The 12701-nt window shown below is 35.4% G+C and overlaps 1 protein-coding gene across 1 annotated transcript; it reads right to left on the bottom strand.

Moving 5' to 3' along the window:
* Positions 1-223: 223 nt before the first annotated feature.
* Positions 224-3732, bottom strand: LOC123242133 (olfactory receptor 8D1-like). Its single transcript, XM_044669661.1, has 2 exons — positions 3648-3732; positions 224-1191 (listed from the first exon to the last, which is right to left on the bottom strand). Exons 1-2 carry the CDS (start codon positions 3730-3732, stop codon positions 224-226), a joined length of 1053 nt encoding a protein of 350 aa, XP_044525596.1.
* Between the last annotated feature and the right edge of the window lie 8969 nt (positions 3733-12701).

The following is a 12701-nucleotide window of genomic DNA, read 5'->3' as shown; positions in this document are numbered from 1 at the left end:
GAGATTTTAAAAAAGATTTTCTAGTGGGGAAGAAACCTGCTGATGTAAGTTTTTGGTAGGTGGGTAGGTGGGACAGTCAAGTCAAGATGGGAAATTGACAAGGAAAAATATGTTTTTCATAGTTTTGTAATGCTGTCCACAATTGACTTGTGTCTGAAAGAGAATAAAAAACTAGTGTGAAGAAGCAAAAACAAAATCACAATCTCAGTAACTTTTAATTTTGCTAATTGCACCAGGAGACTATCCAGTCCTTGAATTTTTTTAGTGCATCTTTCACATCCTTGTTCCTTAGACTATAGATAAAAGGGTTCAGCATGGGAATGACTGTGGTGTAGATCACTGAAGCCACTTTCTGTTGAGTGATATTGCTGCTTGTTTCAGGCCAACAGTACATAAAAATGATGGAACCATACAGGACAGCAACAGTTACCATGTGGGAGCCACAGGTGCTGAAGGCCTTGTACCTACCCTTAGCAGAATGAATGCTGAGAATACTGGAGAGGATGAAAGCATAAGAGATCAAGATGGGTATAGTGGTTACCAATGAATTGACCACAACAAGAAGCATCACCAAAAGCTCATTAATGTAGGTACTAGAGCAGGAAAGTTTCAGAAGGGGAGGAATGTCACAGAAATAATGACTAATAATATTGTTTCCACAGAAGGACAGTCTAGACAAACCACTTGTATGAGTAATGGCCCCCAAAGTCCCCATGACATATACACCTAACACCAACAGGTAACAGATATTCTGAGACATGGTACTGTGATAGAGAAGGGGACTACAGATGGCCACATAACGATCATAAGCCATGGCTGTCAGCATGTACCAGTCAGCAATACCAAAAGTACAGAAAAAAAAGAACTGGGTCAAGCACCCTGAATAGGAGATGATGTTCTTCTCTGATAAAAAGCTCACCAACATTTTTGGGGTAATGATTGAAGAGTAGCAGAGATCAATGAAGGACAAGTTACTGAGAAAATAGTACATAGGAGTGTGAAGCTGAGAATTGATCCTGATGAGTAAGATTAAGCCCATATTACCCACAAAAGAGATAATGTATATTTCTAGAAAGAGTAAAAACAGTGGGATCTGGAATTCTGGCTTCTCTGTTAATCCCGTAAGGATAAAATCTACCACTATGGAATGATTCCTTTTGTCCATTGTCCTCTGAAAATTGAAGTGGGAATCTGTAGAGATGGAAGAGAAAAATCCTATTAGAAAAAGTTGAAGATTTGACAGTGTCTGTTTACCTAAGAACTCATGAATGACAAAACTTATTCTTGAACTCACGTTAGGATCCCCAAATGCCTGCAGATATTCCTAGAATATTAATGTAAATTTATATAATAGATTTCAAGGCTAGGATTTGAGAGGAATTTTCAAAATCTTACAATCCAATACACACTAACACCACAAATACCATCTATGAAAAAAACATTTTTTTAATAAAGAACTGTCTCATTAAGGATTCTCAGCACCTGATGGTGATGAAACAAAATAATAAATATAAGTAAAAAAAACAAACCAAAAAAATGCTTAAATGGAAAGACATAGAAACAATGATAACAACTATGACAGATCTGGATGAAAGATCAAGGAGAAAAGCATTTAACAATTATTGGATTTCCTGAAAACTGAGAGAAAGAAATAAATCTAATTTTTACATGTTTGGAAAAATAAAGAACATTTCCCATAAATATAGAAACTGTAAGTTATCTTATTCCATAAGATATTAATGGAGAATAATCCAAAATTCTACTGCTTAAGACAAAAAATTATCAAGCTTCAAGAATGTAACAATGAAATAAACTACAGCAGTCAAAAGCAAAGGTAACATGAATATGATGTATACTGAGAAACATAGGAACATAAATGTATGCAAAGGAAAGCAAGAAGAATCAGGAAAACAATATATGTGATGATTACAGTATTGTTTGAAAGAACAATGATAAAATAATTGAAATTGGATAATATCAAAATTGAATAAGTTTGGCCCTTAAAAAGAAATATGAAAAAGTGGCTAGTCACCTAACTTGGATATAGGGGAATTTATTTTTATTCTTAATGATAAAAACAGTTGTTTGGAAGGAGTGGGAAGAAGAATTTCCTTGGAAACTGTATAATGGCAAGATAAATATTAACAACATTTTAAAAATAAAAAATTAAGACATCACTTCCTCAAAAGAGCTGATTCCCATTTTATGCTATTCTCCCATAAAAATGCTAAATGACAATGGAAACAATAATAAAATATTTTTAAAGTTTCCCTCCTTACCTCTATGACTGGCAAATAAGAAAAGATCACAAATCATTGCTGTGAATGATTGCCACGGACTTCCTTGAACAAAGAAAATAAGCAACTGATCTTTAAAGTCTTCCTTCAGATTTGTCTGAAGCTACCAAAAAATTGAGTAACTTCTTAATGGTTATGAAGTTAGTGTATCACAATTAGATTTTAACCCAGGTTTTCTTGATTCCAAGTCTGACCCTTGTTGTATTTTGGAAGCTGTAAGATATCAGGGGTCTGTAGCAATCAAATCTCTCTAATGCTTTGGTCTATGGAGGGACACACCCACACACCCACAAGCAGGCTTGACTGAAGGGAGGGGTAGGATCTTGTCAAAGTGCTCCCTCACTTCCCCTCTCCCAAGAGACAGTTAGAAAGTCAGTTACAATATGGATATGGTGGACAATTTGACTAAATATCTTCTGGGCCCAGACAGTAGGTTAGGAAAGACTGAACTTCTAAAGATGATAACTTTCTCTAAATTGTTTCCCCACAGGATTGTATTGGAGAAGCTTGATGTCTTTGCACCTCACAGGCACAGAGGATAGGATTTACTTCTGGTCTACAAAGTAGGAGGAACTCAGCTTGAGGAAGTTGTGAGTATATTCCCAAAATATATATCTGGGCATTGCTCCCAGTTGATAACAGGTTTAATGATAAGTGGGAATGGGAAGGATGGAGGATGGCTAAAGATAGATAAGGTCAGGAATTCCCCTAAATAGCTATGTCAAATAGCCCCTCTCTTTAAAGGGAGTAGGGTAACTTGAATAGCTGATCTGCTCTCTAACCCTATAAATATTCTTCTTCTATATCAAAATAGCTAAACTAAGGTAGATTGTGATGTTGATGAATGTTTAACCAAAATCAAACAGCTTGGCAGTTAGGAACTAAAATGGCTCTGCTCAGATGGAAGACCCAAGCCCCAAGACCAACCCAGGACTCAAGACCCAGCAAGTAGAGTCACCTGCCTTCTCTCATCCCAGGGCTCCAACTGTCTTTTAACTGTCCCCTCTCTCAGAGTTCTCAGGGGGCCCTATGGAATTCTGAACTGTAGCCTGAACCCCCCTCTGCAGTTTGAATCCCTCTCTGCAATATGAATCTCACACCCTCTATATGACATACTGCCTCTCAATTCAAAATTTCCATTTCTTCCATAGGAGTACAAGCTCAAATTATGACTTTTGAAGACTATTACCAAAGCCTTTTACTGGGTTTCAATTCTGAACTCTCTTTTTCCCCTCCAAAGAAAACCTCATATAACATTCAAAACATTCTTTCTTAATATAGATATGATCATTTTACTTGTCTCAAAAGTCATTGGAACTCCATATAGTATAGTGAGTACCTTTCAAATACCTTTATCAAGGTCATCTACAATTTGGAGGCATTTATCTTCCCAAGCTGATTTCAAACTCCCTGACATGAACCCCAAATCTTTCATTTTTTCATTCTATTAGTTAATAATCATTTATTCAGTAGGTGCTATTTGGAAAACACAACAGATAACTGTGGATATTTAGATGACACACTGAATTCATCAATCTACCAACAAGTTTTTATGAAACATCCACATCATGTGTCATGTATGTGTTCAAAACTAGAGATAAAAATATACAAAATGAAACTATTTTTATATAAAAGGAGCCAGTTTTTATTTCATAAGTTTCTAGTCTAATAGGGATCATGGTTCAAATCTTAGTCTTACTACTTACTACCTTGTGACCTTGGAGAAATATTTAGCCTCTAAGGGCTTCAGCTTCATCATCTTGAAATATAGATCTGGATTGGATAATCTACAAATTTCTTTCCAGCTCTAACTCTATGGTACAAAAGTCCAAAATTAAAATTTACAAAATTGTCATTTATAAAGCCATCCTTTAATTCTAGTAACTTCATTTGGAAAAAGAGACCCAATACATTAGCATGAATTTCATAGCTTTCACTCATTTTCTCTTAAATGGATCAGATATATAAACACAACCATGATCAATCAACTTCTCAAAACTCTATACCTCTTCTGTGCCATGTTGATATGTGTGCCAAAACTTCAGAAAGTCATTATTCCATCACTTTGGGTATACTTCCGGTGATTAAGAACAGACCCCATATATATATATGTAATTAGACCAATAGTGAGCAAGGTAGGTAACCTCATAAAATGAAACATGTAGGTGGTATAATAAGTTAATTTTTAGGGTTCCTTTTTATAAAAACAAATATTTTAAGGTCTTTATTATTTGCTCATTCCATTGAATGTTTTCTCCTCCTAAAAACAATTCCCTTTTTAAAGTTTCCAAAAATCTCTATTATTTTTGGTTGTTGTTATTATTATAGCTTTTGAATATGATATTGAATATTCAGGACTGACTATGTGGCTCAGTAAATTGAGTCTGGCCTAGAGACTAGAGGTCCTACATTCAAACCTGATCTCAGACCCTTTTCTAGCTGCGTGGCCCTAGGCAAGTCACTAATACCACTGCCTCCCCTTTACTACCCTTCTGTCTTGGCACCAATATACAGAATTGATTCTATGATGGAACATAAGGTGTTTTTTTTTTGTTTTTTTAAACCCTTTTACTTCAGTGTATTGTCTCATAGATGGAAGATTGGTAAGGGTGGGCAATGGGGGTCAAGTGACTTGCCCAGGGTCACACAGCTGGGAAGTGGCTGAGGCCGGGTTTGAACCTAGGACTCCTGTCTCTAGGCCTGACTCTCACTCCACTGAGCTACCCAGCTGCCCCACATAAGGTGTTTTTTAAAAAATGATAAGTATCTTCTAAAGTTCTCTGCTAATGCATCATGATAGTGTAGAGGTGACTCTGAGTTCCTGATGCTTACACAAATAAAAAGACAAGGAAAGAAAAGTATTAATAAGTAGGAAGAGCTTTGATCATGAACCTAGTGGCATACAAAATGTGACATCTGAGCACCAACTTTTCTAAATTCAGAGGGACTCATCAGCAATTTAGAGGTAGCCAGTGTTATATTCATAATCTGGGAAATGATGGATGCCACCTTGAATGACAGGGAAGGCAGTTGGAAGACATGGAATGTTCCTAGGTGCCCTGAGCCAGGGGCAACCGTCGGTTGGCCTGACAGTATAAATATCTCTGAAAGCCACTTGGAGGGGGACTCTCTAGGTCTCTCTGGGCTCTGGAGATCTCTGGACAGGAGTCTCTGGACTGGGAAATCACTGAGTGGGTGGTTAAGGGAGGCAGGGAGGTCTATGAAGAAGAGGGTAGGAATAGATCTGAATATTTCCTGAAAGACTGTGAGAACTAATGTATCACTAAACCCTGGTAGTGAGAAAGCTGAGAGAATAAGATCACCAACACAGCTGCATCAATAGCATTCACTATTCTCTGGCTTGGCTGTGGCCAGGCTGGGCCAGAGGTAGTGGAAAAAATAAAGCTTTAGCTTCTACTAGATCAATAGTCCTGATTGTCAACTAGGCATAGATATTAGATCAATAGGGTCTCCAATCCCCATTCCTTGCCCTGTTTACCTTTTCCCCGATTATAGATAAAGTGAGTTTAACAAGTCCCTTCCTGAGTGGTCATTATATCATGACCCTTAGGGAGGGAGTCAATGCAGTCAGATACCAAACGTGATCTAAGGCAAATCAAAGCCCTGTATTAATCTATCCAACCTCAGGTTGGACCTGAAAAGGTTACCCATCCCTCTAACCTTTTGGAGGTTTTCCCTAGGCAACTGTTAGAGAAAAGGGGAAATTATAACAACTATCAAGGGGTGATCGGAGTTGGTGTTCCTCGATCATCTGCAGCTAGGGAGAATACAGATAGATACATTCACATCACTGTATATCTATATCTTCTTAGGACCCCCCCCCCACTTTCATTTATAACACCAGCTTGTACCTTGAATAGAATGCTGGTTCTAATTTAGAAAGACTGGACTTCAAATCTAGGTTTAGACACTGAGTCCCCCTGGGTAAGTAAATTAACTTGTGTCAGTCTTAGTCTCCTCATATGTGTTAAGCACTGAGGATGGAGGGAAAAGTAAAATATACTCACTGTTCTTCAGAAGCTAACAATGGAATAACATAGACATACAAATAACTATATAAAAACAAGTTATATCCAGGATAAATGGAGAAAAATCATCAGAGGAAAGGAAATAGAATTATGAGTACAATAAATGCTTTTTATACAAGGTAGCAATTTAGATGTGACTTGAAAAAAGGCAGATTACTCAGAAAGTAGACATGAGAAAGTATTCTAGACATATTGGATGACCAGAAAAAATGCCCAGTCAGTCAGGAGATGGAGTGTTTTGTTTGGGATACAGCAAGAAGGGATCAAAGTTAGAATGTAAGCTCCTTGGAAGCAGGGATCCAGTGCGTAAGGCTTAAGAATGGAAAGTAGAAAGAGGAGGAAGGTTGTGAATCAAGGAATTTCATACTTGCTTCTGGGAGGTGATATGGAATCACTGGAGCTTAAGTAGGGAAGTAATATAAAGTCATAAGTTGTCTTAGGAAAATCACTTTGACAACTTGGTGGAGGATGGACTAGAATGAAGAAACTTATGGTAAGCAGATTAATCAGTTGTTTATTTCAATCATGTAAGCATAAAATGATGTAGGCCCACATCAGTGTGGTGACAATGTCAGAGATTAGAAACGGGCATATGTAAGAATTTGTATAAAGATAAAAACCAAAGGCCTTGGCAAAATTCTGGATATATGAGTGGAAGAGAGTGAGGAATCATGGATGATACTTTAGTTATGAGCCTGGATAACCAGAAGGATGGTGAGGCCCTCAATAAAAAAAAAATACATCCAAAAGAATAAATAGTTTGGAAGAAAACTAATGAGTTCAGTTTTGAACATATTGAGTTGTATATGGAATATTCTGTTGAAGATGTATTATAGGTGGTAAGAGATTCTAAAATGAATGTCAGCAGAAAAATGAGGGCTAATTAGTAAGTCTGAAAATGATCTGCATAGAGAAGATTATTGAATCCTTCAGAACTGATGAGATTCTCAAGTGAAAACATAGAGAGGTTTGCAGGGAAAAGGATCTGAGTAAAGAGGAGAGGAAGCAAATTACCAAAAAAAACAAAAAAACAAAAAACATCACTCTATTTGTGAATGATATTTTAGGGAGAAGTGCTTTGTATGAATTGAAGAAAAGCCAATAAGAATTAATACTATAGTGATTTTTATCTTTTAGGAACCATCTGGGTTGGGAAGTCTAAAGTCTTAAAGTATGAAATGAAGACAGTATAGGAGCTCTGAGATGACAGTGCCCCAAAAGAGCAAAATAGTCAATGATTTATCAGTAGTGGCCCTCTGGTGTGGTATGTTCTATCATTCATCTTAAAGACTTTTGGGAAAAGTAGCAGAGGAAGACCATAGCAGTATTCATTTTGGAAGAAAGACTTTTAGTTTGAGAATAGTTGCCAGGAAGAGAATGCCAGACTCAAGATTGTCTCAGAAACCAATTATCCTGCTGCATTCCAACTGTAGCTCTTTTTTAAGTGTTTACTCCCAAGTTAGAATGTAAGCTCTTTGAAAATAGGAACTATTTTACTTCTGTATTTGTATCCCTACTGTATTATATTCCCCCAAACATAGTGTTTAGCATATTTCTAAATGCTGAATTGATTCTTTATTCACTTGAACACCTAGAGCTCACTGGCTATGATCAATTTAAATAGTAAAGGACATTGGATGCCACTTCTGCCACGGAAAAGCCAAGAAAGCTTTCCTGAGTGTAGTTTGTGGCAAGAATAAAGGGGAGTGAAGGGAGACACAGAGATTTATATCCATCTGCAATCCAGGATCATGAAATCCCTAGAAAGGTATGAATATTTTATCTACTTTTGTTTTTGTCTTCTAGTGATCTTAACTCTCAACCGTAACTCTTAGGTTCGGAAATAAACAAAATAACAACTTGGCAAATAACTTGCCAAGAAGACCTGAAACTTTTCATTAAAATTTGAACATTAAAAAAAAACAACTAAAATTATAAAATGTTCTTCGCTATGCTGTTTGCATATGTGTCACTAAATTCCTGGCACAGAAAAAAGTAGAGTCAAAGAAATAAACAAGCAGGTTCACTTTTTCTTTTCATCATCTAAACACATATTATAGAGCAGGGGTTGGCAACCTTTTTGGCCGTGAGAGCCATAAACACCACATTTTTTAAAATGTAATTTTGTGAGAGCCGTACAGTGTTCACAGTGCACACTCCTGTAACAGTGTGCGCTCCTGTAATAGCACATGAAAAAAAAATTAACTTTATGGCTCCTGCAGAAAGAGCCATATCTGGCCCTCAAAAGAGCCAGATATGGCTCGATAGCCATACGTTGCCGACCCCTACTATAGAGAATGGTACAGAAAGGGATTTGCCTCTAGTCCCATTTCTCTGTTAGTTTAAACTAACTATAAGTGTGTATGTCAGGCACTCCTATTTCCTCCCTAATTTTTTACTATTTAGTTCAAAAATATGAAATTTGATTACTTGCCTTATTTTGGTCAGATTTAGAAGAGATAGCAGACTGATGATTATTTTCTTCAATCTCTTATAATGCAAGAACAATTCATAAAGGTTACTGCCACAGCAATTATAAATTGACAGACTTTGATAATGATGCTTCAAGAGTAGGATAGTTGTCACATTTCTGATAAGGTAGTAGATTTTGAGTAGTAATTTTGAGGCATTAGAAGAAGGCTAGAAGGTTTCTACTCAATTCCTCAAGGCTGAAACATAAATAATAACTTCTTCTCAGAGTTGCTTTGTCTAGAGGAGGGAGAATTTTTATCTGCCCAACCATTATCTTAATGCAAATTGCTCTAAGGAAATGAATAAAAATAGATGCCCCTTCAGAATTTATTCACTCCATAGATTGGTGTCCCTGGGAAAGAAGCAATTGCATGGAGTGAATTTATCTGCAGACAATGACATTCCCCTGAGCATTTCTGGTAATTACAGAAAATTGGAATTGCTCTGGTGGTACAGGGAGCAGGAATCAAGCTGAAGTATGCTAGTGGTGGTCTGATCTATAGTCAGCAAAAACAATCCCCCCAGACAGTTCTGTGGATTATTCCCTCAGTTCATTGGTCTTCTTCATCCCTTCACCTTAGGATTGGAGGGCTTCCTCCTATGGAGCTTAGTATCTCCTTTTCCTTAAATTGTCTTTATTCTTTGCTTCACAATTAGTGTTTTTTTCCATTCTTTCCAACTATTATACCATCAATATCTTCATATATGTGTATATATGTGTGTATGTGTATATATGCATACATATACACAATATTTCATTTTCAATAAAGTTGTTATGACTATAGGCCATAGTTGTCAGCATGTAGAATTCAGCAATCACAATGAAGAGGAAGAAAAATAACTGACATCCTGAATGTGAGATAATGTTTTTTTCTGATACAATGTTCTCCATCATTTTGAGTGTGAGGACAGAGGAGTAGCAGCTATATATGAAAGACAGGTTATTGAGGAAATAGTTTATAGGCATATAAAAGCTGAGAAGTGATCCAGATTAATAAGATCAAGTTTTGGTTCCCCTACATGGAGAATAAGTAGATTTCCAGGAATAAAAGGAAGAATGGTACTTAAGTTCTGTTTGATTTGTTAAATCCAAGAGGATAAACTCTATCACAATGGTTTTATTTCTCTTTACCTTTCTTTTGCAATAATGTTAGAAATCTGCAGAGGCTTGAGAGAAACATCTAAGTGACCAAAATTGTTTTCTCTATTCTCTGTCTTTGACAGGTCCTAAGGGGTCCTGACAAAATTTCGAGGGCCCCAAAGGGGTGAGGAGAATGAGACATGGGGGAGAAGAATGACATGGGTCAGGAGGGCCAATGAAGCTGGTAGAAATCAGAGGCAAAGTTTATTGACCACAATTAGTATTTTATAGAGAAAGTGATATAGGCTAAGGGATTAGGTAAGTTTCATACAGAAACAATGATAAGTAATGGTTTACAAGATAACTATATACCACCAAAATCTTCCAAGAGTGATCCAAGGAAAATCTCTGACCCCCTTACTCCTGAGAGTATTCCCAGAGTAACCGTTATCTCCCAACAGTCCCTTCCAAGGGCCACTGGGAATTCTTTTAAAGGAATCCCTAGAAAAATTCTAACTGACGCTTAAGGTAAACCTTCAAAATTTCTTTTCTAAGCTGCAGACCTTATAATTAGCCTTGTTCTCTAATTAATCCAATTAAGTAATTAACACTTATAAATTATATATTCCTTGTGGAGCTTAAATTTTCCATGAGAAAAAAATCTCTCCTATTAACAAACTATATAACTTGAAAAAACCAAGCTCAGACCCAGCTTGGGCATTAGACTTCACACTTGTACTATGTACTTTTTAAAGTTGTAAGTAAAGTATTATTATTAACATAGTGAATTTTATTTTAATGAGAAGATCTTATGGTTTACAAAAAATAGACATCTAGAATTATCCAGCTAAATTTGAGGTTACTCTTCCAGCTGATCTGTATTTTTAAATTAGAAATATTGGAAGTTTTGGAAAATTTGGAAAATTTGGAAATATCAAAGACTTTTAATTTTCTTATATTATGTCTTTGATTGATAACAATGTTGAGGACAGAGTTTTTTAAAGGAAAAACTAGTAGAGTTCAAGGAGAAAATAGATAGTAAAACTATAATAGTGGCAGACCTAAACCTTCCTCTATCTGATCTAGATAAATCAAACCAAAAAATAAATGAGAAAGAGGTAAGATACGTGAATGAAATCTTAGAAAAATTATAGTTAATAGATATGTGGAGAAAAATAAATAGGGACAAAAAAGAATACACCTTCTTTTCAGCAGTACAAGGTACATTCACAAAGATTGAACATTAATAGGGCATAAAACCTGGCAAACAAGTACAAAAGAACAGAAATAATGAATGCAAACTTTTCAAATCATAATGCAATAAACATAATAATTAGTAAGGGTACATGGAGAGATAAATCAAAAATTAATTGAAAATTAAATGTTATTATTCTCCAAAATCAGTTAAAGAACAAATCATAGAAACAATTAATAATTTCATTGAAGAGAATGACAATGGTGAGACATCCTACCAAAACTTATAGGATGCAGCCAAAGCAGTACTCGGGGGAAATTTATATTCTCGAGCTCATATATCAACAAATTAGAGAGGGCAGAGGTCAATGAATTGGGCAGGCGAATTAAAAAACTAGAAAGCAAACAAATTAAAAATCCCCAGATGAAAACTAAATTAGAGGTCCTAAAATTTAAAGGAAAAATTAATAAAATCAAAAGTGAAAGAACTATTGAATTAACAAGTAAGACTAGAAACTGGTGCTTTGAAAAAACAAATAAAATAGACAAAGTACTGGTTAGTCTAATAAAAAAAGGAAAGAAGAAAATCAAATTAACAGTATCAAAGATGAAAAGGGAGACCTCACCTCTAATAAAGAGGAGAAATTAAGGCAATCATTGAAAACTATTTTGTCCAATTATATGGCAATAAATATAGCAATCTAGGTGATATAGATGACTATTTACAAAAGTATAAATTGCCTAGATTAATAGAAGAAACAGAATATTTAAATAACCCCATCTCAGAAAAAGAAATTGAACAAACCATCAAAGAACTACTTAAGAAAAATCCCCAGGGCCAGATGGATTCACAATTGAATTTTATTAAACATTTAAAGTACAAATAATCCCAACACTACACAAACTATTTGACAAAATAAGCAAAGAAGGAGTTCTACCAAATTCCTTTTATGAGACAAATATGGTACTGGTCTGAAAGCCAGGCAGACCAAAAACAGAAACAGAAAACTATAAACAAATCTCCTTAATGAAAATTGATGCAAAAAACTTAAATAGAATACTAGCAAAAAGACTCTAGCCAGTGATCATGAGGGTTATTCATTATGATCAGGTGGGATTTATACCAGGAATGCAAGGATGGTTCAATATTAGGAAAACCATCCATATAATTAACCATATCAACAAGCAAACCAACAAAAAATCACATTATTCTCTCAATAGATGCAGAAAAAAAGCCTTTCTTAAAATACAACACTCATTCCTACTGAAAACACGAGAAATTATAGTAAAAGAAGGGCTTTTCCTAAAAATAATATACAGTATATATTTAAAACCATCAGGAAGCATCATCTGCAATGGGCATAAATTAGAAGCCTTCCCAATGAGATCAGGAATGAAATAAGGATGTCCATTATCACCTCTACTATTTAATGTGGTACTAGAAACACTAATAGTAGCAATTAGAGAAGAAAAAGAAATTGAAGGTATTAAAATAGGCAATGAGGAGACTAAGCTATGTAATAATACATATATATATATATATATATACACACACACACACACACACACACACACACACACACACATATATATATATATATATATATA

Source organism: Gracilinanus agilis, chromosome 3 (assembly GCF_016433145.1).
Source record: "Gracilinanus agilis isolate LMUSP501 chromosome 3, AgileGrace, whole genome shotgun sequence".
NCBI lineage: Eukaryota > Metazoa > Chordata > Mammalia > Didelphimorphia > Didelphidae > Gracilinanus > Gracilinanus agilis.
Note: the sequence above shows the minus strand (reverse complement) of the source record. Positions and strands in the feature narration are given on the sequence as shown.

What these genes read in the sequence shown, in the direction of transcription:
- LOC123242133 (XM_044669661.1), bottom strand. Translation starts at nt 3,732, where the DNA reads ATGAAAGATTTGGGGTTCATGTCAGGGAGTTTGAAATCAGCTTGGGAA. An exon ending in TGTAGATGACCTTGATAAAG is followed by an intron (nt 1,192 to 3,647) that starts GTATTTGAAAGG and finishes CCATCTCTACAG; the next exon opens with ATTCCCACTTCAATTTTCAG.